Source organism: Falco rusticolus, chromosome 2, assembly GCF_015220075.1.
Source record: "Falco rusticolus isolate bFalRus1 chromosome 2, bFalRus1.pri, whole genome shotgun sequence".
In the NCBI taxonomy this organism is placed as follows: Eukaryota; Metazoa; Chordata; class Aves; order Falconiformes; family Falconidae; genus Falco; species Falco rusticolus.
The window spans coordinates 29,532,919-29,560,368 of NC_051188.1; the positions used below are offsets into that span (position 1 = coordinate 29,532,919).

A 27,450-nucleotide genomic window follows, 5' to 3' on the forward strand; every position below is an offset into this window, starting at 1 on the left:
ATCTCTACTGCTATAACCAAGGTCTATGCCATCTTCTTCTATTCTCACCACACGAGTCTGTGCTGAAGATATGAGAGAAACAGATTTTTGCCCGGAGAACTTAGCAGTGTTAATTTGTAGGTAAAAAAAGCCAGAGGCATTAGTCACCAGCTCAGAGTACAAGCACGGGATAGAGGAAAAGTCTCCACTTGGGGAAAAGTTGAAAGGAAATTTTTTGTCTGAAAGAAGATTTGAAAGAGAAGAACGGAGATTGCGTGCAAACAGGGAGCAGTTCATTGAGTGAAGATGTGTGTGTGCAGCTCCATTTTGTGTTCCAGGAGAGCAGTGACCGTACAAAACAAGTGTTGGACAGAATGAATTTTGCTTAATATCAGGCACTCTTCTGAGCACTGCTAGGTGAGGAGCTTAGCTGACCAAGTCATCTGCCTGCCTTAGTCAGTGGAGAAAGACAGGCACCCTCAGGGTGATTCACACCACAGAGTGTCTCTCTTCGTTGTTAAAGCAGCAGCCTGCACGTGGGTGGTAGGGAAACTGTCCAGGCATATGATAGGATCCTCCTATATAGACAGATGCCTCCAAATTTCCCATTCTTGAAGGAGCTTTATAATACTAACCGATAAACTGCAGTTAATGTAACTGTCTTAGTGTACTGCCTGTTTCTGCTAGACAAACATTTCTTGTGGGATAAAATAATTTATCTGGGGTAGAAAAGTTTCTTTTAGTAACTATTATAGTTACTGTGGTTGCTGTATCGTGAGATCACCCACATGAAGAAAATGTTTATTGGATTGTTTGAGTGATTGCTTCCTTTCTTGCATTTTTGGCAAAGCTTTTGGGCACAGGAAGAAGTAAATGGACCAAAAAAAGTCTTGTTCACCTCCCCACCCACATTGTCAGCCATGATTATATCAGCCATGATATAATAACACATGTTTAAACATTTTGTAAGTAAGGAAGAATTTTAATGGGTGATAATGGCAGAAGCTTATGGTATAGCTAGTGACTAATTTTGCAATGGCTGTGGAAATGGTATTAGATGACTTAGGGAACTGAGTGTGGGCTCTGGATCATTTCACCAGCCAACAAAAAATAGCAGTGGTTTACAGTCCAATAACTATATAGTGATTTGTCTGCTGTAGGTTTCTCTTCTAGGGTGAGTGACAGAAGACCACAGCTGTATCTAGCCACCTTGTAGGGGAACCAAAAGGCTGGACACATAGGGAAGTGATCCTTCCCACAGAGCAGGTGTCTGGTTAAAGCCTGGTCTTGCTGAGGCATTGAGAAGGTATAGGGGTTTGTTGAGGTATATGGCTAGGTAATGTTTACACAGTGCTGTAAGAGTGTTGTCTTTGTTGTTTTGCATATGTTAATAAATCTAAAAGGCTATGAGACCTGCTGCTAATCTGATCTCTTTATTTTCCAAGTGCAAGCTCAACTTTCAACAGTATCCTCAGTAGCAGAATATTTATTCAGTCTGTAACAGTGACACAATAGTATTTGCTTTTCTCACTTTCTGTACAGATCTGGTTATAAGAGGAAGCCTTTTGGTGATATTCATCACATTGTTTTTTGAACTGATTTTAGAGCTGCTCTTCAGTTACAACTTGGCTGTCTTTTCTTTTTCCATGCAGTGAAGAAATGCATAAGGACACCAACCCTCACTCCTCTTCATTGCAGGTTAGCAAAAAGCCCTTGCACAGAAAGGAACTTCCCTGATTTTGAGTGCTCTGCCTAGGGGACAGGGGATGGGATATTGCTACGGCTGTGACAGCAAGGCCCTTGGCCATGAGCTGCTTGTCTGCTGCCCAGGACTGGGGCCATGGTGCTTGAGGACCGTGGCTGTGCTCTGGGAGACCTCCCTCACTCCCATGTAGCAGAGGTTCTTGGAGAAGATTCATGGGCACATGGTGCAGCTGCTGAAGTTTAGACACCCAGTCTGGGAAACTTATCTTTCTGGACTCCCTTCAAAGTCAGGGAAGAGAAATAGGTCCTCTGAGTCACCTCCAGAGGACTTTGTTCCCTCCCAAGTACTAGGCAGCACACTTTTTGCAAGTAGGTGGTATCCTAAACACTTGATTTCCCTGCTTAGAGTTAGTGAAATCAATAGCCTGTGTACCTGTCTGCAAGGTGGATTTCGTGCCCTGAACCAGAAAATTCACATCATTAAGACCTAGATGACAATGACTTAAGTGAGAAGTTTGTTGGGATGCTGAGTTGTATGTATACTGTTATGACATGATCTTTTATTGATCTTGATGGGTCACCGATCAGTTCCAACAAGGTGACCAGGGCAGACAGAAAGCAGCCACAAAGAAGGCAGATGTTGAGTGATGAGGTGCTACTGGCGTTTATCCGAATTCCATTTTACAATAAAATCTCTAGAAGTTGTATGCCTCAGAACTCCTGGAGGCACTCAAGTTACAGTAAAGATCTCCAGCAGCTCAAGAGCTCTTTTGTAAGAATATCTCTCTTTAAATAGTGGATGCCTTCTTCCACTGCTTTGAAGTTACACACGGACAAGAGAAGAAAGGGACTGCTTGTAGAGCATTAGAAATCCACTCTAGTTTTTGTAACTTAGTGAAAGTCTAGACCTACGTGCTAAAAAAATGTCAAGTGCTTCTTTTCCCACTCCACAAGTAAATGTCCTTAATGTGACCTCCACTCCTGTGGTACTGGCAGAGGTCCTTGTCTGACTTTCCATCTCTGTGGAGGGAAGATGTCAGAAATGATGTCCGTACCTGGGAATGGAGCACAGTACTGAGATTCCCCAGCCGGTGGGGACACTCCCAAGCCATACAGATTTACCAGCTCAAATCCCAAATCACACTGACTGAATTAACATAGCAGTGCATCTGAAGCAAGGGCTGTGAAACTGGGTGCAGTGCCATGTGGACACAGACCGCTTTGGGACCTGAGTGGCGTTACATCCAGATACCTTCCTTCCACCTCCACAGCACTTCTGGTTCATGAAGGGGTTCTCTCCAGGCATCTCTAGCTCCTTTAAGGCTCTGACTGAGATTTTGTCATGCTTATTCAGCCCTAACAGACTGGATAATCTGGCCCTCAGGGCCAGGGAGAAATCAGAGTCTGACCCTTGCACAAGTGGTCGCACAGCGATCATCCTTCTCACTAATGAGAATGTTCCACCTGACCTGTTCTGTGTTTTCTACTCCCTCCTAGTCACCTGCTTGTCCACATTAAACCAGAGCAGGATTATGACTGAAAGCATTTTTTTTTTCCCTGTGGAGAAAAGAAAAAGCTAGAACCAGTCTATAAATAGCTGAAATCTGACTGCCCTAATGAAAGTAGGCTTCATGTCCATATAAATTAGGTTCTTTCTTAGTAATGCTTGGTAATAATTTCCATACAATTCACGTGCAAGTCCACATGCCAGAGAGTATTGTTCAAGGTGGAAATGGCCTGTATCTACACGTCTGTAGAAGAGAAACAGTTGCGGGAGGAGTGCACAGATACGACACCAACCTTGATGTCTTTCATCTTGATCACAGACTTGAAGGGTGAGTGAGGTAAACCGTCATTTGGCCAGAACGATGGTCAAGGAGGACAGTGTGCCACTCATCCCAGTATTGACTTGGTTATAGCTGAATTAAAACACAGCTTGGAAGCAGGCTGATAGAAACAGAAAAAATTCCACAAAAATAGAGGTGAGAAGCAGGAAGGAAATAGGGTGAAAACTCCTATGCTTAGGAAGATGCTTCAAGAAGTTTATCAAGTCAGAGACTTTTCCAGGGGTGCGCAAGTCATTTTAGATGAGTTCTCACTTGCAAAGAGACCTCATTCTGATCTCTCCTTGCATTCTCACGCTATTGCCTACAGAAGGAAGGAATTAGAGCTAAGGAGCACAGAAGTTAGTGTCTTTCATTAGACCAAGGTGTTCAGGTTTTATTGTGAAAAATTCTCTGTCCATACCCAGAAAAACTACTGAAATTTCTAGGAAGTGGGAGTCCTTTGTAGGACAGCTGCCTACAGGCATGAGAATGCGAGGAGAACCTGACAGTTTTTATTTCCAGAAAGATCATTCTAACCACTGTTGTCACTGCCGTACTTCTCTCTTTGACAGCAAGGGCAAATATGACCATGGCTCTGACTCCTGGGCACAGAGCAGTCTGCCTGCATCCCCACACTCTAGTGGCTTCATGCCATTAACCTGATTGTATCAGACATTGCAGCCAGTGCAGCCTTTGACTTACTTATATCTCTGACTGATAAAACCCCACTAAACTTCATAAAATTGAGCAATCCAAAAAAGTTTTCTGTGGTCACCTTTATTAGTAATTAGATTAAGGAACAGATTGTGAATCTACTGAATTTGGTCATATTTAGGTAGCAGCTGGCTTATTAATAAAGGAAAAGATTTAAGCAGTTTGTCCATAACTGAATGTTCACATGACTGTGCTATAACTATAGATTAAAATAAAACTAAAATCAACTATGAATTAAAATTTTAGTCATCAGACTGGTGTTCTCACCTCTTCCCAAACAGCAGGGTCCACTCTGTGTATAAGCATTTTCCACTTGCAAAATCTGAGGCATCTGCAAATCACGTAAGACTGAAAATGATTAGTATAACAAATACAAATATAAGCTATTTATAGAAGCTTATCCCATATTTATTATTTACAGTTTTCCATTCTATAAACACAAGCCCTACCACAGAAGGCAGGGATGAAATACAGTGACATAGTCCTTCATTCCGTGCTGATACTGAAACCTGGAATGCTGAAGACTTTTGCTTCTTTTCTTCAAACGGCTTTCACAGTAAAAGGTGCTTCTTATAGGGACGCTGGCAACCTGAAGCGCATTTGGTTTCAGAAATCAATTCAAGGTATTTTCAGATAGTGCAGCCACTTGTGATTCCTGCCACTTGGTGCTTTGGGTTCTGGGTTTGTTTTTTTTTCATTCAGCTATATCTTCTCTCCTTTGTTACCATATATAAGATGTATACAAGTTGAATATTATTAGTTCAGGCTATCGTCTTATAATGCTGAAGTTGAGGCAAACTTAGCCAGAAACTCCAGCTGGTGTAGGATCATGCCCTAATCCATGCTGTATGCTCCACAAAGAAGGAATGGGAACACGCACACAAACCATGCCCAAGCCCAAGATTTTGTATCCTTTTCAGTTATAATAATTTGCAGTGTTAATTGCGATTACACCAAAAAAGCCCCCAAAACAATTTTCCAGGTAAAGTTATTTTTTTTACAGTATCTTTTTGAAGTTCAGACATACCTCATTTAGACTTTAAGTAGTTTGTCCTGCTGAGATAACATGTATATGGTGTGGACTAGCTCATACATGTAAGGCATTCTCCTTTTTGTGATAAGCAACAGTATTGCTTGTTAAAATGCAATTGCTTCATGGAGATGACACATCTTTCCCTTCCTTCCCCAATCCACAAAAAAGACACCCAATAAACCCAAACAGGACTATGAAACAGATTGGCTTAAATGAACGGAAGGGATTAATGACATCTACAGTAATGGCAGCACAATCCTAAACTCCAAGCAGAGCCCAAGACCAAAGAGTTGCCTGTGAAGTCCATGGGAGTGTTGGTTTTCCTGTCTGTGCTGCACACATTTGCGAATGGCAATGTGAAATTCCCAGGTATGTTATGATGAAAACAAATCTATAGAAATTTTATTTTTTCTAACCTGTACTGCTCTGTGCTAGTGTATACCAAATCCTTGACAGTCCCTGCCCATGGCAGGGGAGGTGGAACCAGATGATCTTTAAGGTCCCTTGCAACCCAAACCATTCTATGATTCTGTGACTAGAGTGTGTGTGTAAATCCTTTGAATGAGTTAATCTATACCAGCTCAGGTATAAAAAAGACTTTAAAACCTATGCCTATACTGGTAGATGAAAAAGGTCCATGGCACCATGCAGTCATAACTCACCTGTGATTGTCCACACACTTTTCAGCAGTTTTAACTTGTGTCAACTAGCACCCCATTAAACAGTGCCCATCATAATTTGGGCAACAGCACAATCTTTCCAGTTGGCATTAAAGACAAAGCCAGATATTATGGGGGAAAGAGAGAATTTATTTAGTTAGATGTAACCCATGCTATATCCGTTGCCCTCAGAGCCAGAGGTCTGACCTTTCACTATCTGATGTGCATGCACAGAGGTAACCTCACATGCCACTGGTTGACATGGACACCATCTAATCTAAATTGTTCTGCAGTTCAGTAGCACTCCAGAAATAACAGTTGTGGTACCGTATGTGATAACAATCACAGTAATAAACAGCAAGATTACATCAGATGTTTGCGGTTTTATTAAAAAAATAATTGAAGAGCAAGAAATAAGGAACTTGGCCCCTTTGTACCTGGAAGTTTTTTCAGGCTTATAAAAATAAGGACTAACGACGCATAAGCATCATGAATTCTTTTCAGAAATAACCTTCTGAGTATAAATAAATATCTATAAACTGTGTTTCCTGCTTGTTTTATCTAGGTGTTGAAATTAATTTGCTGTCTGCTAAAGCAGTAGAGATCTCAGCATCTGACTTGGCACACGGGAGCAGAAATATCTCCCATTGATCTGATTGATGTTGGCCAACAGCCAACATGAGTTTTCTTCAAAAGCAAATTCTGAGTTCATAACCATGAGTATTCAGCAGTTTTTATCCCATTACTGAGAGCTACTTCCTCGGCCAGAGAATGATCCCATGAAAGCTGTACATCCTAAACATCTTGAATTCTAAATATAAAAATTCACACTGAGCTGCTCAGAAATAAGATATTAAAAATATTCTTTCGTAGGAAGTATTCGGTAAGTAATTTCTTAGAGTAACGATTCAAAACTCACTCTTCGTTCCTGTGATGCTTGCAACCAGGAATGTTGTAGGAAACCCAGCGTATACAGCCACTATTTATATTATCCCCTGGGACCTCAGTACTGTGCTGGGCAGCTCGGTGCTGCTGGAGGGAACGGCCTTCAACAGACTTTGCGACCCCAACTATCTGCTGGTGGGAGGCAGTGATCCTGTGCTTTTCCCTTTTTACTCCTCCATGGCCGTTCCAGTCTAGCTCCATATCATTATTAACCGTTTACATAGCCCTAGTAATCTCTGGATTACTAGAACTCTACAGTTTTATCTGAGAATGCCACCACACCTGGGAGGTGTATGCGGTTTTATATCCTCCAGGTATGAATCAGTGAAGTACAGAAATGCCCGCGCCCAGCGAATTGTTGCTTAAATGTCTGACTCGGTGCAGATAAACAGCTCGCCAAGGAGCTGGGATGCGCGACGGAGCGGTCGGGAGCCTGACCGAGTAACTCTGGAGGTCAAGGCTTCCATCTAGCGGTAAAACGAAAAGGTGCAAAAGGAGCCGACGGTGGGAATGAGGGCGGCTGAGGCCCTGGTGAGCATCCTTCTTGTTCCAAACCGCAGCAGACCGAGAAGAGCAAGAAACTGAAAGGAGAATAAAAGCCAGGCAAAGCACAACATCTCCGAGGTTTGGGACAATCGGTGCAGTTCAGGCAAAAAAGGAACACAGTTCACTGGGGTGGGTGGTGTTTTTTACTTAAACCAGGCAGGACACTCTGCAGATGTGCTGGCAGCAGCCGGGTGCACTGCATGAGCTGTGTGGCTGACCCACGGCCTCAGCCATGGCAGAAAGCAAAGCCTGATCTCTGCACGGTAATCTATATTGTCAGGTTTCATTTTTCAGGAAAAAAAATTGTCTGTCATGGAGGGTGAGTAGAACAACTTTTTTCCAGGTTATGATCATCCTGTCAAGAGTTCTGGATAATCTTTTTCTCTCACATGCTTTAGAATTGTAATCTGGCTCATGATCACTTCTGCAAAGACATGCCAAAAAGATGGTACAAATAGATTACTTCCTGGAAACTATAGAGGCTCTGTGACAGCAGTGAATTCTGTAAAGAAAGAGCTCCATGACCTTGTGGAGGTTGCTTTTGCAACATCAGCCTACCTCTTTACCCCCGACTCCTCCCCAACCCAGCCACCACAGAACAATTCTTGATATCCATAGGCACAAATCCAGACACACTGTGAAGGAATCAAAGTGCCTATTTCATAAGCACATCAATAACCATAACCATATTCACTATGCAAAAAATGAAGAACAGTGACACTTGAGTGATAAAAGATAGTGTTATGCATACTGTTGAAGTCAATAAGGTGAACTGAAGTGAATTAAATTGAAATATCAGCTCAGTTTCTGCTGCCTCATGTTTTCAGACAATTGGATTTCTCTTTATGCAGGAAGAATTATGGATGACAGATTGCAGTTCATTTCCACTGCAGCAAATTCTTCTGGATATTCCCGTTGTATCTGCTTAGCTCCAGTGGATGTGTTACAGATCCTCCACCAAGTCCTTGCTAAATGTGTTTTGACTCAGAAATGTAATGACCTTTGCTTGCTGCTAGCTCTGGCCACAAATTGATCTGTTATTTTGGCCTCTGCACTTCTGTAACTACCACAGTTTCCTGGAAATGCCTTTACTTTTATTAAGTTTTAGGACACCCCCCCCCCAAAAAAAAAACCCCACATCAGAAAAAGAATGCTGACTACCTCAACCCTTTCCATTCTGATGGTCCCTTTCAGTTTGCGCTGTTGCTCAGATTACAGGCCTGTGAGACTCAGCTGTTTCAGTTCACCAGGGTTCACATAAATATTTCCTTCCATTTCAGTTAACCTAGCTTCACTTCCCTTCTGCCTGACCTGGAGATCTCAGAGAAAAACCTAGTTAGCATCTCCATATTTCACCCACCTTGGTCAAAGGCGCATGTTCTGCCTGATTTCAGGGTGCAGCTGTAAATCGTCATGTTGCTTTGAGCACAGACTAAGCTGGCTTGCAAACTTTGTGAATTTAATGAGTAGCCTTTTAATTTAATGAGATGCAAACATCTTGTTAAGCTGCAAACCAAGTTCAGCATGCATGCCCACTTGCATCTATGTCTCAGTGGTTTTTCTGACCTGCCTGAAACCTTACCCAGGTACCTTCCCTGAGACTTTTCAGGTTGCTTTAAGGACATGAAGAGACAAAGGTTTAGTTACTTTTGTCTTACTTCCTTTAATATTACTTGTGAACCATCTCAAAGTTTCTCAAAACTTGTGAACCCACAGCAAGTAGTGTCTACTCCAGGGACATCTCAAGTGTCCACTTTGGCAAGTTGCCAAAGGGCTTCATGAAGCCTTTTTGCATCCAGATATTCCATCAGCAGCTACCCCATGCCCAACAGGGTGCTGACAGGTCTCTTTACAATTTCTGTGCAGCCACTGCTTTAGCACAGTATTTTCTCCCTCATATATAGATCCCACATAGTAGGTCAGCTACTATGGAGGATGACGTTAATTGATTGAAATTTACTGGAAGGATATAAATGAACTCTCTTCACCCCTGAAAACAGCCACATCTCTAAGGAGTGTATGACTTGGCTGTTCACAGTGGGTGTAGGGGAAATGATTTTGAAGTTCAGCTTGAAAGTGATGGGTGAGGCTGGACAGCCACTGCTTCCTCTCTTTCCCCACCCTTTAAATGTGTCGTGTTGGATATGGACTTTCAGGGCTGTGTTACAAGGGCAGTGGAAGGGTAGGTAGGAAGTGAAGAGAGGCAGAAGATCAAACTAGCTGGGGGGGAAGAATTCATGTTTACCAGCAATGGTATTTCCTGTTAAAACTGGCAAATGAGCAAGGACAACATGGATTCTGAATCCACCTGATTCTTTACTGACCGCTCTGAGAGAGGCAACAAAAACTGCTCCTGCCAACTCGGGTTAATAATCATCCTGCATATTTTGGTTGCTCCCCTTCAGTGAGCTACTCGTTATCAGTAAAACACTTTCCCATTCCAGCAGTGCATGAAGTGATAACAGCAGCTGGAGCAGACAGCTGGTGGTGTGCATTCATAGCGGTGATGGCTTTGCAGGACTCAGTCCTTATAGGGTGTCACTGCAGGTGTAGCTGGTGTATGCTGGAAGGTCCTGACTGGCTCCTGGTATTCCTCAGTGTGACCAGAACTGCTCCAATTGGAAACTGCTTTTGTAGGCGGTGAAGGAGATGGACTAAGAAATATGTTCAAGAAACATATAGGAAGGAGAATAATTCCTTTTATTAATTATGTCATGGCAGCAGGGTCAGAGGCAGGGCAGGACCATTGTGTGTTAAGCTGTATACAGATATATTTTTCCCCAGGGTCATTGTGATCTGAGCAGAAAAAGTAGGTAATATGCTCAAAAAACCTATTGGGAAGTGCTCAAGATATATTTCTTCTCTTTCTTTCCATCCTCCCTAGTGCTCATATGATATCTCACTTGTACTGAGTCTCTTTCTCAGATATCCCAGCCAAACTGTTGCTTCTTTGCTTCTCCACTTATGCTAGTCTGCCCTGTTTCATTAGGTTAGCAGAGTAGGAAGGAGCTAGAAATAGTATGTAGGGATCTAAGGGTGCCTATGGAAATGTCTTTAGCTGTAGTGAGTGGGCCTTGCCTGGAGATGACTGTTACGGTCTGGCAACTTTGTGACTTACCAAAAGATCCAAACTGTCCCCTCTAGTAAATCCTCTCATGGACTTCCTTTGAGGGAATGATAAATAGTGTATTCGAATTTAATTGGAATAAGAAACAGATGATCCAGTTAAAGATCAAGACAGACAGGTCATTTAAATGTTTGTCTTCTCTAAACTAATTTGAAGAACTGCTGCTTACAACACCCATTCCTCATTGAGCCATCATGAAGGAATCTTAGCTATTTATCACATTCTCCTGGCAAAGACTTTATCAATGGGTGATGGATGTGACAGGCAACAAGCTAGACATCACAATAATTCTTCAGCCATCTTTGGAACAAAAGACTTAAGAGGCGAGACAATAACTAATTCAACAAAGACTAACAAAGCTTTGAAAGGTCCTAACAGTGTTTCTACTAAGAGGACATGAATTCTTCCAATGAAACAAGCAGGCCAACTGTTTGTCCCTTGACCTTCCATGACAGAAGACAAGACAAAGTTCCCCTGTCAAGCTTGTCACAGAGATGGAGTTTTTAATGACAGCAGGGTTATTGGAGGAAACAAAGGGAAAGAGGAGGCTAGATACAGCAGGGGATAAGTGTGGTAACCTCTCACCCTCTGAAAATGCTGCCAGGCAACAGCTACAGACACAGCTGTAAGGCAGGGGGTGTTTCACTGGACCGCATTTTATTGCTTTGTCACAGGATGCACACAAAACTTTGCCCAACCGTGATGTCAGGATAACAAAATGAAAAATAAATAAATAAAATTACTAGTATCTCATTTGTGTAATCATTTCCTAAGCATTTCTCTGTCCATGAATGGCATTTCTTTATTTTCTCACGCCTGAAAGGAATGCAGTCGCTGCTTTTGTTGATTGCACTCAGTACTTACGCTGCAACAAAACCTATTCAATGAATGCAAGTTTGCATTTGAAAATTTATGCAGAATATGCAGGGTCTAAGTCAAATGGAAATACTTACATTGAAATTTAGATTAGATGGAAAGATGATACTCCAGATCTACAAAAAAATTATATTCATCCTCTGACAGAAGCCTTGATTTTCTGACTCAGCTGGTCTTGCAGGTCAGTGTTGCCCAAGTGACAGCAAGGCTCAAGCATGTACCCTTAAAAAAAAAGATCACCGTTAAATCTGGCATGGGCAATACATCTAGATTTCACTGCATTTCCATCTATATCAGCTTCAATGAAAAACTTTGTCTCCATTCTCAGGAAACTGATTCCTCCAGTTTCATGTTTCAGAGAAGAAGTTGTAGATATTTCCAATGCATAGTATCAGAATTGCTCTCCTTTCCCATACTTTGAGAATTTTCTGAAAGAGGGACAATAGCAAGCAGTTGCTGACAGCAGTTCTGGGGAGGCAGAACTCCTCCAGGCTGTTACCTTCGTGGACTGAAAGAGAAGAAACAAACATTCCTGAGGATTCTTCTTTGCTTGATAACAAAGTCCATTCTTCTATCGTCCCTTTCAGTCAGTGAAAGGTAGGAATCCTGTAGTATTGTACCTCTAATAGTGGATTTTTCTTGCCACTCACCAAAAGCACTGACATTCAACACATGATCTATGATACGAGAATGCCCCACCATGCAGTCTTTTCAAGTATGTGTGGTCCTTGGAACAGTAAGTGTCATAACAACCACCATAGGCAGGTATCAAACCTTGGGATGTTATTTTTCTTTAATATTGAGCTGTGGTCTCAGCATTCCTGCATTTGTTGATTTTCTCTTAAATCTCTAGGAGATTGTGGTTTTTTTGTTTTGTGTGTGGGTTTTTTTGTTTTGGTTGTTGTTGTTTGTTTGGGGTTTTTTTCCTTTTTTTCTTTTGTGTGTGTCTGTGAAACTTTAAGGGAACATACAAAGTGGTAAATAGTAAGGGACTAGGCAGCAAAGTGCAGATACCTGTTGTGCTGACTTTTTTCTCTGTTTTTCTCTCTTTTCCTCTGTTTTTGGACTGTTTCAGTTAGCTCCAAAAATCTAACCATTTATGTATCTATACACACATAGCAGAGTTCAACAGAGATTAAAACTCTTCTTTAGTTTCTGAATTATCTAAAATAATACAAAGCTCAATAACTTCACTATCCATTCACACATCTGGTAAATGTAGATTTTTTCTCGAAAAGCTAAGAAAGTGTTTTCACTTTAATTTTTAAAATATAATAATTATCCTGAACAAGGTACAACAACTTGATACAACTTTATGATAGAGAAAGAACACCTTGTCATCCAGTTTGTCAAAGGTTTTCTTTTCTTGGCACCAGAGCTTTGCTTTGTTTCAAGGATGATTTGATGTTCCCTTGTATCAGTCACTTGGGTGAAATGTAACTATCAAGTAGATAGATTTGTATGTATGAGATCATGTTATTCTGGAGATAACAATGCATTTTGACAAATAAGTTATTGTGAAGTACTTAAAAGATGTGTGGTATTCTTTTAATTCTATTTATGTATAAATTTGATTTTATGGGGTTTTGTTTAACTGTGTGGTTAATTTAGTTAAACAGAATGCATATATTGCATTTGTTAACTTGATTTTCCTACCCAGTCATGATGGCTCAGGAACTGCCAGAACACCAGGGCTAGATAACAAAAGCAATTTTGGGAGTGATCAGGTGCTGCTCTGTGGAACTTAGACCACTCTGCTAGCTACAAAGAAAACAGAAACAATGAAAGCAATAAAAAAAAAAAAAAAAAAGTCACTTAAAAAATATTGAGTAAGCAAAGTCAGATTAAAGTGGCCAAATGAACAAACAAGGTATGAGCTTTGCCTTGTCAAAGTTAGTAATCTTAGATGCCGTTAAATATTTAGTGTGGTCTATTTGATTAGTATGGTCTATTTGATCTGCTTCTCACAAGCTCCTTCTTTGAGAGGTCTTTATTTATGATTAAATAGCTGCCTGTGAATTTGGTACATTGAATTAACAGACTAAATATTCTTCTTCATCTGTATTTGCCATTTGATGAGTGTCTTTGTGTGGAAGGAAATAATTCTCAAATAAGACCCTGATTTTTAATTACCAGCCATCTCAGATAATGGTAGCGTATTCAAGTCGCCAGCAATAAAACTGGGGAAGAGACCTGTGATCTGTGGTGGCTGTATTATAATTGCCCTGCTATTCACTTAAGAAGGGACACTTACAGGTACACGGGGATGAGAGTCTGACTATATATAAATAAAGCACTACTCAGGAAATATGTTTCAACACAAATGACTTACAGGAGAATATCTTAAAAAAACATAGAACATTCCTCTTCTCACAAAACACACTAGAGACATTTGTGTCCTTTAAATATAGTCATTATTTTGCCCTTTAACTTTTTAAATCCATGAAGCTATTTAAATTACAGTAGGTACTCTGAAGAAAAGAAATTCATATTCATTTTTACAACAGAAAAGGAAGATTGTGTATTTCCACTGCCCATAACCAACGCATAGAATAAAATATTCATGTCTGAAGTAATTGTAAATGACCCTTTATTACTCCAAATAAAATACTAGTATATAATGCAGCTGCTGTATTGTCTCATGCATTTATTAATCCTTCCACTATGAACAATGGGAACGACATATATGTTGGCACAGAATGTATGTGGACCAATAAGCTTTTTTAAAAAATGAGAATTAACATGCTTGAAATTCAAAACCCTCTTAAGAGTCTGAAAGCTTTTTTTAATTAGTGAGATGTCAGCATCTGGTTTAAGTACTTAGTTGAAGCAGAATAGGAAAATCTTTGGCCCGTATGAAAGCTTTTCCAAATCAGAGTGCATCACCAGGTTTACTCTTCACAGATATATCTTCTTCTGTGGTTTCATGAACAGAATCTTGGGTTTGGTTTTTTTGGCTTTTTTTTTTTTTGTTTTTATTTTTGTTCTGTTGTTGTTTGGTTCAACCAATAGCTCTGTAGCTCTTTGTAAGTCCAGATGAGCTTAGAAATCAATCTACTATTGAAAGGCAATGTCTGATCCTATAAGCAGTTGCTCAGTGGAGTTCCCATTGACTTAACTGACTCAACTCTGTCAATAATTCCTTGAGCTCCCATTGATTTTCTTGAATCACAGGTTTTGTGATTATGAGGTCACTTAGACTGCCTCTCTGAGGATCACTGGTATTGTAACATAGCAATATCACAGCTATGTAATATCATAGCATAGTATTGTGCATAGCAAATGTAAGTAATTTGAAATAGGGTTATTCTGGAACAATCTCATGTTTGTAACTTAATAAACACATTGTCTAGAATGGCTATGACAGATATTTACCTTACTCAGGACAATAAATTAAAATCCCCTTGTAGCCTTTTGCTCTGAAAATAAAATCAATCTGTAGATGGAATTATTATCATTCTATGCTAGTGTTGATGACCAGAAAGTTTCTCCATTTCAGGCATGTAATTTGGGGGAGACATCTCATAGGTTTTTTTCACAGTTCTAAGGGTCTATGTTAGCAAACAGTCAACTTAATCTACTACCTAGCTGTTGGATTAAGTAGGACTTTGGATATAATCAATAATGGAATACCTCTATAAAAATACTAGATCTTAAGCAGCTGAATTTATTGCAGAACAGTCTTTAGGTTGCTCTCAGCTGCAGTGGGAATTGTGTCTATGCTAGTATTAGAAAGCTGAAAAAGTGGCAAAAAGTTAGTTTGCCTCAATTTTTAGTTATAAGGACATTTCAACTTTAGCTATAAGTAAAAGGAAAAAAGTGCATGTTTTAAGATGGTTGTGGTGTATGTTTAGTATCCGGTAAATTCCTGAGGGAATGGATAAAAATTTGTATTAGAACCTATCTTTCTTGTTGAGATCCTACAGCTCTTAGGATGCTTAAGCCTTCAGCTGGCACTTCCAGTGACATTAGCAGAAATTTGTTCAGAAGAGTCTGCAGGGTCATATCCATTGGTTTTCAAAATAATTCTTTTCTGAAGCACTCAATGCTTGAACAGGCTGAATTATGAAAACTCTTTTGAACATGGTAAATCTGGACATTCCTGCTTGTTTTTAAAAAGCAGTTGATTGTCTTTGATTGTCTTAGTCATGAGAACTAACCAAATTCACTATCCATTTATCTCTAAAGCATCCGTCATGTTGTCATCCAGACACAAATACTAGCTTGAACACGCCAATACTGGCTCGAATATGCCAATAATAGTCAATGTTGTCAGTAGCTTTCAGCCAAAACCCAATCATCAAAACCACTATATTAAATGTTCTTGCATTAATCTAGGAGAGGAACTAATGTGGAATGATACAAATTCATTGGTTTCTGTCTGCAATATTTTGCCAGATGAGTACTTTGGGACAGTGTTTTATTTTACAGCATCCCTTACACAGGGCATCTTTGTATTGAGTGTAATAGAGCCTGACACCCGAATCCACTTTGTTCCTGGTAGTGCTGTGGTATCAGGTAGCTGCAGCCATCTCCTGGTTACCGTCGGGTGAAACCCAGAGCGACTTCTTTCAGCAGCTGAACTCCACCCGACAGCAACCCTCCTCCCCGACCCAGACTTTTGTCCCTGTCGAGGCTGATTTCAACAAGCTCTTCCAACACAGCATCCCGCGGAGGTGGCCGGGCCGCCGGGCAGCGCCCGCGGGGGCGGAGGGATGCTCGGCGGAGCGCGGCGGCTGTTCAGCACCACGGTCAGCGCCGGGCGTCCCCCTGCCGCCGGCGCCGGGCGGTGACGGGGACGCGGGAGCGCGGAGCAGACGCGGAAGGGGGAACTTCTGCCTCGACGCTGATGTTTTTTATGGGAAGCAGCAGTCAAATAACAGGTCAAAGCATGATATTTGACCTCCTGTACTGTATTTTAAGCCGAGGAAAGGACAAAGCTGTTTCACTGACACAAATGGAACAGAAAACACACTTCTGCCTTACCATTACGCTGTTCGCAATGTGTTAGGCTGAAAGCAATTTGGGCAGCAAAAGGGTGTTTTGTTTTGTTTTGTTTTTTCCTCCTCATTACAGTAAGTGGCAAAATTGTCTGTCTGCTGAGGGCAAGACAGCTGCTGATTACCAGATCTAAGGTTAAATTAAGGAGCTGAAAGAGAAAAAGTATATAGGAAAGTGACACATTATGTTCAAAAAGATCCATTCTATATTTCAGCCCAACTCCCACCGAAGAAATGTGACAGATGACATCCCTTACTGTGATGGCACAGGTTCTGCAGTGAGATTGATTCGCAGCACTTCTATGTACGTCCTTGGAGGTGAGCAGGAAAAAATTAGTGAACCACTGAAAAAATGCAGAAGTACAACCAGCATTGACTCTTGCTCCCAACCAAAAGAGGAAGACAGAGACTGGATGTACTCTAAGACTCAAGACTGCTTGAAGTACTTACAGGATCTGTTAGCCTTGAGGAAAAAATATCTTGACAATATCAAAAACTTGAAATCCATGCATATGGCTGCAGATTCCCCAACATCCACAAAATTATCCACAACTGGAAAGAAGACATTTCTTCCACTTCCTTCCAAAGAGTCTTCTAAGGTAATTCATAAGAACCTTTGCCATGTGCTTGGTCCTAAGCCATGAAGCAATTAGCTGTATGACCTATGTTGATTTTCTGCTTTATTGGTCTTAGCCAGTTATCTTGCTGTTACATCATTTGAAATGTTGCTAAATAACTTAAAATTCTTTCTGAGTAGTATGAAATTAAGTATGAATGACTAGTCATGGGAAGAAATGTATATGCCTATGTTTGTGTGGGGATAGAGAAAATAGAAGGAAGGAGGTATGATAGTATGGGAAGTTATCTGAAAACATGTTCTGAAAAAGTGAGCTGTTCTCTCAATACAGGCTACTTAACTGCCTCAGAGTTCCCCACTGTGGTTATTTATAGCTGCTAATGACTGACAAGCACAGTAATATCTAGGTTTACTTACTTACAAAAGGCAGTCCTTTTGTTGGCATAAAATTACTTATTCAAAATAATTGCAAATTCATTGAAACAAATAGGACTTTTTTCTTACTGGTCAGGTAGCTTGTCAGGGCTACATTTAGCGTCAGTGCAAGCTCTACTGATACGCTGTAAGGCATGAGGGATCATTAAGGGTTCCTTTCTCTGTGCGTTAATAAGTTGGCAGGTCATTTTGAGACAGCATTAATTCTTCACCCTTTGCTATAATGATACCACAAAAAAAAATAAAGATGGAATACCATCTTTAGTGCAGACTGTTTCCATGTATCCTAGAGAGAAAAGCATTGCAAAGCTTCCTTCTTGTTGCAGTTTATGGATTGTGTGTCACTAGACAGTTCAGTGGTTAATTTGACTCTGGACTTGATTCAGTGAGGACAAAGGGAAAGATTGCAGCAGGTGGGGTGATCTGTTTAGGTAACATGACCACAAACATGACTTTGACAGCAGACTCACAGGTTACCCAGTGCAGTCTTTAAACTGGATAATAATGGGGAAGAAGTGAAGAAGGAATGTATGGCTGGCTTACCGACTACTTCACCAAAGAGTTACTGCCACATGTATATGTTCTGTCACAGCAGAATGTCAGAATGGATGAAGCTGAGCATTGTTGCAGGCATTGCTTAACCAAAGAACAAGGCTCACGTATTTACAACTAGATAGCACGGGTTTTAATTTTATGTTTTGATCTAATACTCATTCAGTCAGTAGGCTTTTAAATTTGGGTTTATTAGGCTTTACGTCATCTTTTTAATGCTTTGAACAGTGACTCTCAGAAGCTGGGAATAATAGTATGAAACAATACTCAGCTCAGTCGGCTGGATAAGAGAGATTTTACAAAGCCATTACTGTTTAAGGCCAGGGAAACATCCAAAGAGAATGACTGAGCTATAGGTGAGCGGCCTGGTGGTGCCAGGTGCCAGGAGAAAAATCTCAGCACAATAGATACAGTCTGTGAACTGACTTTGTGCACCATTACACAAAGATTGGCTTGAGGCAGGGGAGACCTACAGCATGCCCGTTCTCTGATGAGCTGAGCAGTGATCTAGGGGAGCAGTACATGACCAACCATCAGCCACGCAGGAAAAAATGAGTGCAAAAGGGTACTAAAACCATGGACCAGGAGGCTGGGAGATACATTCTGCATAACTAGGCTTCATACAGCTTTGTGAATTTCTGAGATTTCCCACTGAAAATGTCACTGAAGAAAAATGCCAAAAGCTTAACTTGGGTTTGGCAAACAAGTGAATCCTCTACAGACTGAGACTAAGTGCTGTCACCTGACTGTGGCCAGCCAGCTCTTATGTATGAACATGTAGAGGAATGAAGCTGGGTTAATTAACATTGATAATATACAGCTGTGGGCTGGCTTCAGGGGCGGTGGGTTGGCTGATGTGGATAAGGTGCAGCTGTCGCTGGTTCCTGCTAAGTAGTTAAATAGCTCTAAGGGGTATGGAAGAAGAGCAGTCAGTGAAGGGAGGCCTGGAAGAAGCAGAGGGGGGAGAGATAGTGTCCTGGATGTGGGAGAGGCAAGAAGCAGGGTGGGCTGGCCTGAAGAGGATGAAGAAACAGCCCAGACAGTAGATGACCTGTTGAAACCTTGTGGGGGATTGGTGGCTGTGCCAGGGCGAGGTGTGGGAACTACTTATTGAAGTTAACCTGGTATGTGGTGGTAAAAGCCTTGTTGCAGCTGGCTAGTTTTGAGAGGGCTGTGATATGAACAGCTGTGGTACTGGCTGGCATGCTAATTCCATGAGCCATCCCCTAAGGAACAGACCGAGACATCAGCAGAATATGCCACCCATATGAGTCATTCCTGCCACCACACATGGCAGTGTCACAGCTGCATAGCTATGGCTTTGCAAAAATCAGGCAGAGGTCAAGAAGATTTCTAGAATTAGGAACTAGAGTATTCTGGCTATAACAAACTTCATGTTCGCAGGCTGCAAGGTTTATCTTGCCATCAGGATGGAATGGTTTTGTCCCTAACTACCTGTTTGTGTTAAATTACCTGTCAGTGGAAATACACTTTTCTCCTCCCTGCTGCATGATTAATGGCAAGGTGCTTTGTCTAGACAGCTCTGTTCTCATGAGAGTTTTAATCCAAAGATCCCTAGGACCTGGACTACAGACTGCCTGTGGATTCAAAATTTGCCTCCTGGGTGCAGTGAGAGAAAAGAATAGAGGTGGGTCAGATGCTGGAAGTATGTAGGTAATTCTTTAAAATGCCTTTTAACCAGTAAGGGCTTAATCATAATAGCAGTCACTATTTTCATAGATGTGTGGTAGCAGCTATCTTTTAGCACTTCTGAGGATGTCAATCAACCATGTCAGGAGGGGAATAAACTCGCCTATCTCCCTGCCCCCACAGAATAGGGAACAAGCTGGTCCTTCAGAGATGCAATACAGCATGTATCCTTTGTTTGCATGTTTGAAACCCATGGTAGCAAGTTTCTGACTTGGTATTGCTGCCTGGCAATATACCTGTCTTGGAGTAGCAGGGAAATGATATGGTCTTTCATTAGATAGAGCCTGGCAGGAAGTATTCATTCCGTATGGACCTACCAGAATTGCTAACTGAGGCTTTATGACTGCTTCAGCATTTATAGACAAGCATTTGCTTTTTTATCAAGACAGGTTCCTAATTTTAAACCCTATGGCTTTCCTGTGGGAATTATCACGGTATCGAATGACTCATATTTTAGCACACATGGTCCTTTTCCATTTCAAAAAGACTGTAGCAATTTAGATCTGGATTCATTTCACCTAACCTAGGCATTTTAATAAGATCCTTAAATTAGTAACCAAGTTACCCCACAATCCCTTTGCAGCTAAGAGAAAGAGCTGCCTGCAGAGGGGGATTCAGCCTGCCTAAGGCCTGACTCATCTTCTGAAGTGCTGGAGACCTGCATTAAATACAGAAGACACCCTGCATGGCTACATTTCTAATGTGCATCTCATTAGGTGCCTACCGCTAGGTAGAATAAATTTGACCACAAAGCCCAGCTGTCATTTAGCCACCTAATTAAATGGCTTGACACAGGGATTCTGAAGGATTTCATAACACCTGGCTAGCAGCACCTAAGTGCAAGATGTTTGACGTTGAGCATGTAACAAGGTGGACATTTGTTAGACTGCTTTCCCACTTTCTTTGATGACTAAAAACTGTGGAGTAGTCTGGACCTGTGCCCTTTTCTGACAGCTTGAAGTATGGAATCAAATATAATTTTTGCAGCTTTCTTATATGGTTTGCTCATTAAGAAGTCATTGTTCCCAACCCTTAGCTAACTTTTTTTTTCCCTCCCCCCCCCCCCATGATCAACAGGCATCCATGGAGAGAAAAGGCCCACAGTCCGGTTCAGATGTAAGAGAAGCAATAGCTTTCTTTGACTCAGTTATTGCAGACCTGGATTCAGAGAGATGGTGGAGAGTTCCTGACATGGATCTGCCAAACGTGGATGTTGATTTTGATGGTGCAGTATAAACTAGCCAAAATATGATTATTTTTGGTGTGCAGAGGGTAGAGGGAGGACTGGTATTGTAAGACCATGCTTGTTTACTTAATGGACAGAGTTTTCCTCCAAGCTTTGCTTCCCAAATTTAGGACCATTACATGCAGGATGTGAAACTACAGTAATATATTGCTTGTTCCTTGTTGAAAGGTGAAACTATTTTGTGTGTGGCCATTACATAAACAAATGTAGCATGTATAGTGCTGGAATAGTGCTTGCCTTCTGCTCAGGGCTGAATTCTACCCTCACTTCTCTACTCCAAGCTGTCTTTGGGGAAGAGCTATTAAAAATATAAAGATATTTTTTTCTTCGTCTGATTTTCATTTTTCTCATTGAGAAAAGGCCGGATGTTTTCTTTCTAACCAGCAAAAAAGAAGTCACTTAGATATTAGGGTAATTAATAGTATGTTTCCATCAGAAAGGATTGGATTGTCCAACTAAATGAAGATGTACCCATCTGAGCTCATCATCTATCAAATATAATCAGTGGAGAGAAACAGACATTTCTTTCCTTTGTCTTAGGCTAAGGTGGACATCTCAAACAGGTCAGATTAGCTGTGCCCTAGAAATGTGTATAAAGGGATAAAAGGACTAGCTGTGACATATGTATTTACACTGCAGGCATTGAAATACTAGATAAGATGAATCCCAGCCCAAGTGACATCCTGCAGTGAAAGAAGGTTGGTTTCTCCACATTACCTCCAGGAAGGACCCAGCAGGCACCCTGTTCTCTTGCTGTGCATGTAAAAATATCACTGGCAAGCTGTTAATGCCAGATTATCTTCTGTCTTTCAGTTGCTACAAGCACAAGTGAACACAGTTTACATTCAAACTGGATCCTTCGTGCTCCCCGGAGATACTCACAGGATACTGCCCAAACAGCAAAGGCTACAAACCAATCGCAAAGAAACAGCCAGCGGAGAACCACTGGCTCTAGGAAGAGGTTGGAAAGACATCCTATGTACTTGCCCAAAGCTGTGGAAGGGGCATATAACACTTTAAAATTTAAGCCCAAAACACGTAAGAAAGAATATTGAAATAATATTACCTCTTCAGCTGAAGACAGAATATATTAAATAGGGCATGTAAGACCTGCTTTTTTTTTTTAACCTCTGACCCATCTCTTACACTTTAGAAGTGACGTGTGTAGTCACTGAAGGTTCTTTGTGTGGGACATATTTTAAGCCATGGCTATTCCAACATTGAACTCATGTGAGGGTTTAACTCATCGAGTTTGTTGTGCCTAACAATACTGCTTTGTCATTCAGCTTGGGGACAACTCCAGCTTGACAAGCCTTTTTTCTAGTGCTGGTATTGAAACAATGATTCAGAGATTGCCTGGTGCAGTAATTTTTCTTCTGATTCCAGTACTGCAAAGCAATTCAGCAAATATGTTGGAGCTTTTGCACCAGCGTTTCCAGCTTCAGAGCAGGGAAGCAGAATTTTCTCCTTTTTTTTGCATGTGAAAATCTGTATGTGCCATCATTGACTCTGTGATCTGAGAGTACATATCAGCACCGAGGTGCAAGCAGGCTGTGGTACAAGCAGAAAAAGCCGCAGTGAAGGAATCAGCATTAGAAATCTGTGTTTGGAGGAATTGCTCCAGTGTGTTTTGAAGCAACAAGCTATCTTGTACTCTGCTTGCTTTTGGAAATGGTTCTGTCCTTGGATATAACATCAAAGGATTCACTGCATGCAAAGATGTATATATACAACTTTTTTCATATGGTTACACCACCTGCTAGTTTTCATCTATTTTAACACCCAGTTGCCGAATCTAGATATCACAGCATACACTAGAAAAGCTTAATGTCTTGCAGAAGAACACTTACTGAATAAATTGGAGAAAAGTTTTTTTTCTCAAGGGCAGAAGGCAATTCACAGACAAATCCACTGTATCAGCTTTAGGTTATACCAAATGTTTTGAATTCTGCTACTTCATCATTAAAGACTATGTATTAGGAAGAATGCAGTCTAGAATTGTTCTTTAGACTCTTTCATCTTAAAGGTGATATGTCTTCCATGTGATACCTGGAATTGTTAAGATCCATACTCTGCCTGTTTTACTGATGTAGAGCAATGTAAAAATGTATAGAAAGTAACAAGGAGACAGCACCCTATAGAAATACTGGCCTGTGGCCCTTCAGATAGAGCAATACCATTTATATCACAGACATCAGTCTGAGCCACAGCCCTCGGCTAATGCTTTGTCTTAAGAATTTGCTAATGTGTTTGGGATCAAGCCTTCACTTACTCAATTTTTTTCAGCTGGTGTTCAATCAGTGGTTCACTATGACAGATGGATCATGGCAGCAGTGGTATGTCCAGCTGATGATTCACTGGTGATTTCCTGTTTCTATGTTCAGTACTTTTTGTGTCCACAGGCTTGGATGAATTTCCTAAGGCAATGACCATCAATATATCATAACCTTCATAAATCTTGTGCCCACCACACAGAACATCTGGCAAGTGGCAACTCTTGCTGATTTGTGTTCCTAGTCTTTGGGACTGAGTTATTCAAACAGCATTTCTGCTATGAGGTGGAAGAACCTCTCTCAGATCTTGCTGATCTAGGACACTTTTCTGTCATGACACAGGAGAGTGCCAAAGAAACTTATGCTCCTCCATTCAGAGCTGGCATCTCCTGTTTGATTAAAGCATTTTGTTTCTTTTCCTAGTCGTGTTCATGAAGGGGAGGGAGGACTTGTTTCTCTAGCATTTTAATTCTGGAGGTGCTTTTGCTGCTTTTCATCTAGTTTGTATCCTCTTGAAGATGACCAGTTTAACCAACATCATTGATACATACTCATGAACAGTTTAAATTAAGGTCTAGGTTTTGTTTCCCTATTGTTGGTGCTTCTCACAATTAGCCTGCATTCTCTATAGTGTTGCTGCCTCTGTACCTCCCCAGTCCTGTCCTGGCTGTCCTGAACTGAACATCATAACTGTCTTTAAAACTGTTCTGCCTTTGACATGATGGTTGAAGGCCTCTCAGCCAGGTCAGATAGCCAGAGCACAGTGTGCCTCAAACACACCCCTAACTGCTGGCATGCCTCAAGGCTGCAGCTCTGTGTATGTATGAGAGAAGGAGGACAGTGGTCCAAACTGCATGGTTTTGGCAGCTGTGTCACCCTGAAACCCCTCTCCAAGCAGAATCTCATACTGAAGCTGCTGAGGAACATTTTTACTGTGTGGTCACATTTTTGCTATGAGTACCTGCAGCATGGGTGGATGCTGACAGAAAACCTCACCGTCTTTTTCAGTTACTGTAACTGAATTAGGCATGTGCATAGTTAAAATACTGCTGAAAGAAGAAGAAGAAAAAGATTCCAACCACGTTCTGCCCTGGGCTGTGCTTCATGTTTGTAGTGCCAAGGTTTTACGCATTGGAGTAGATGATCTTTTTGCTATAGTTTTAAGGATGCACTGTGATGTGCACAACCAGACTGCTTCAGGAGGTTTGACCTTCTCTGTGGCTTCATGTCTGTCCTTGTAAAACAGAGGTATCTCTGGTCATCTGGCTGTGACAGAGCGTAAGGGTCCCCTTACTGTCTAGCACAGAAATTCCAGTGTGAAACACATGTTTGCTTTTATGTATGAGAGAGAGAGAGAGAGGGGGAAAATAAGATTTATAAATTTGGTTTGGATTCTGTGATTTTTGTTTTCCTTTTCTACTCACTTCAAGCCTGTTATCGTCTTAGGAAATTTTAATTGAGTAAAATAAAGCAGTTTTTCTCTGAGAACGTTTTCTATCTCCTATCCCATAAATGCAGGCATCTTCTCCTTCTAGCATATTAGCCCTTGTATGCTCCTCACTGGACATGATTCAGCTCCAACAGAGCTATGGAGAGTGGCCCTTGCATCTTAGCACACTCTCTGGGGAGGTGGGAGCTGAAGGTGCAAGCCCAGAAGCTGGGTTTTGTGCTACCTGTGCTGGAACAGGGCAGTTGAGCAGAATAGGAGCAGGAGGGAGGAAAGGGAAGCATTTCCATGCCCTGTGTTATCTGTCTCCTCAGAGAAGGGTTTGCTGTGGATGGCAGCACCCTCTGTGTTGGCCCAGGACAGAACTGTGCTCCTGCCTAACACTGACTCGCTTGGGGCAGATTTCCATGCAGTTTCCAGGAGCTGCTGGTTGCCCTGCAAAGGTGCTCCTTGGCTACTCTGAATTGTTCTCCCAAGGGCTTTGCAGGCAGAACTCTGCACAGACACCAAAGGAACTCTCTCTGCCTTGGCTAGGCCCTCTAAATGAATTTGCTGCAACATGTAGTTATTCTCAGACATTGCAAGCTTGAAATTAAGCACCTACTGTAGGAGCTCTGACAATGCAAATTGTACAGGAGAATTATTCATGACCGGCAGAGTGCTGTATGACCTAGATCCCTTGCAGAGATTATTAGTGAGCTGTTTCAGTCATACCCCTAGGCCCTAAGAATGAAACGCATCAACTAGAAGCTCTATCGATCAAGGCCGCTGTGTGCGAGTGTTTCCCGCGGCATGAATCCCCAAAAGCTCTTTCCCAGAGTGCACTGGAGTAATAGGCAAAATCTTTAGGAAAGTTTCTTTTATTCTGTTGTTTTAAATCCAGCTCAGCTGAAGTACTGGGGCGTTTCAGGTTCTGCTAGCTAGTGTCATTGCTGAGCACTAGCACTTAAGGGGCTGTGGCTATGAATTTCTGTGACACCACATCCACAGCTGTCTGTGAGAAACTAAAGACATTGTGTGCAAGAATCCAGTAACTGAAGAGAGATGAAGTCTGCTGAAGAAATCATGTCCTAGGTGATTCAAAATAATTTTGTCCTTTTGTATTGAGCAACTCAGTGTAACCATGATGCATGTAAGCGAGCTGAAATTGTAAGTGTCTTTGGCAGAAAAAGAAGAAATATAGGCAGCTAATGGAAAGTTGGCAGCTGGACAAGATGTGTGCTCTGGTTTGAATCTTTCAGTGCTGTAAAGTTACAATGAAGGCAGAAGGTGTCAGCACCGCGTTAAGTAATGCAGGAAGTCCTCCAAGGTAGTGCACAGCAAAGATATATAGTTATCTGCTGCTCCAGATTGACTGGGGCGTATAAAAAATGTTAGGTTAGCACCTAGTGGATGTCTTCAAAATTTTCACAGCTGTAGGGCCAGTCTGTAGTTCTGCTTGGGTAAATTCAGGAGAATGCCTGTTATGTTTCTGTGGTGGAGCAGGTCCACAAGGAGATGAAAGCAGCATGAAGCTGGGTAGTTACATCAGGCTGTGTTTAGGTGGCTTTTGCCACCTTTTGAGCCTGTAGCTCTGAGTTATGGCTGTGGTAAAGTGGAACCAAGCTGCATCAAGTCAGTGGAATGGCTCTTGACTTATCTTGAGTTTAATGGCTAGAAAATAAGTTGTTTGAAACAATTGTGAGGGCAAATCACAACATATGAGCTCAGCTGCTTCAGACCAGGCTGACAAGCAGAGGGTAGAGTCTGTTACTTGATTGGCAGTAATTTAGTGCATGATGGAGTTTTCTACTAACGGGCTTGTCGTATTAAAAAATTATCCATCTTGTTTAAGGCATCATCACCTGAGCGGCTCAGTGATTATGATACCCTGACCCTTGTCAGAGGATGAGGTGACCTATTAGAGAAAATATAAAAAGATTTTATGGAATTAAAAGTGATGTGATCCACCCTGTATTAAAGTGAGACTGAGAAGGGAGCAAGACCTCACCCTTCAAGAAGACTATGGCCACTGCTGGGGCAGCACTGCAGGTGCTGCCGAAGTGAAAGGTGTGATCAAGCAGGAAGTTTTCAGTAGTAAGTGCTGGGGACTGTCACTTATCTCAGGGCAACAGCTCTTGAAGGAGATTTCTAGAAAGGTAGCTAAAACTGTCCCTTGGCCACACGGTGGCAGTTCATTCCTAGCTATTCTACAGCCCTCCTATTTCTCTGATCAGCAAGAGAACTGGGGATGAGAGGGAAAGGGAAATGTTTTGTTCTGCTTCATCAACAGACGGTCAGTGTGTGTATCTGTTACTCACTTCTAGGCTCCTTAATTTATAAGCGTTCCTTTGGCAGTTTCTAATTAACATGAGTTCTTTAAATGAGTTTGTTCTTCCAAGGAAATTATTTCCTTAGGAAATAAATAACCATGACATCATAGGAGACACTGAGACCTCAGTAAATCACATCTGAGATGCTGACCACTTGCCTCTGGCTGCATCTGGAAACAAATGGACAAAATAATGTCATTGCCAGAAACAATGCACTCTTAGGCACAGAAAACACAAAGATGGATTAAAAATAATAAGCAGAGGATCTGAAGATTCAGAAGTTCAATCTTAAGTAGGCCTGAGCTAAGTGTTTCTGACCTGATTCTGAAGTTCCTTCCAAGGCCCAGGAGAATTAATATATGAGGTTTTCAGCTTCTTGGGGTCCTGTAATGCTGCTATTCCAAAATTTTCTAATCCAAGCAGTTCAGTTAGTCAAAAGCTAACATGCTCCTGCATCAGCTGCTGCTGTGTCTTCCAGGGGTGTGTTTA

The 27,450-nt window shown here is 41.5% G+C and overlaps 1 protein-coding gene across 1 annotated transcript; it reads left to right on the top strand.

Moving 5' to 3' along the window:
• The first annotated feature begins 16,594 nt into the window (after positions 1–16,594).
• Positions 16,595–21,990, top strand: C2H13orf42 (chromosome 2 C13orf42 homolog). Its single transcript, XM_037377981.1, has 3 exons — positions 16,595–17,008; positions 20,761–20,908; positions 21,743–21,990. Exons 1-3 carry the CDS (start codon positions 16,595–16,597, stop codon positions 21,982–21,984), a joined length of 804 nt encoding a protein of 267 aa, XP_037233878.1. The 3' UTR covers positions 21,985–21,990.
• The last annotated feature ends 5,460 nt before the right edge of the window (positions 21,991–27,450 follow it).

Bases quoted from the DNA above. Each gene is read 5' to 3' on its own strand.
- C2H13orf42 (XM_037377981.1), top strand. From the start codon at position 16,595: ATGTTCAAAAAGATCCATTCTATATTTCAGCCCAACTCCCACCGAAGA. The intron at 17,009-20,760 runs GTAATTCATAAG...CATGATCAACAG, and splicing joins CTTCCAAAGAGTCTTCTAAG to GCATCCATGGAGAGAAAAGG. The intron at 20,909-21,742 runs GTGCAGTATAAA...TCTGTCTTTCAG, and splicing joins CGTGGATGTTGATTTTGATG to TTGCTACAAGCACAAGTGAA.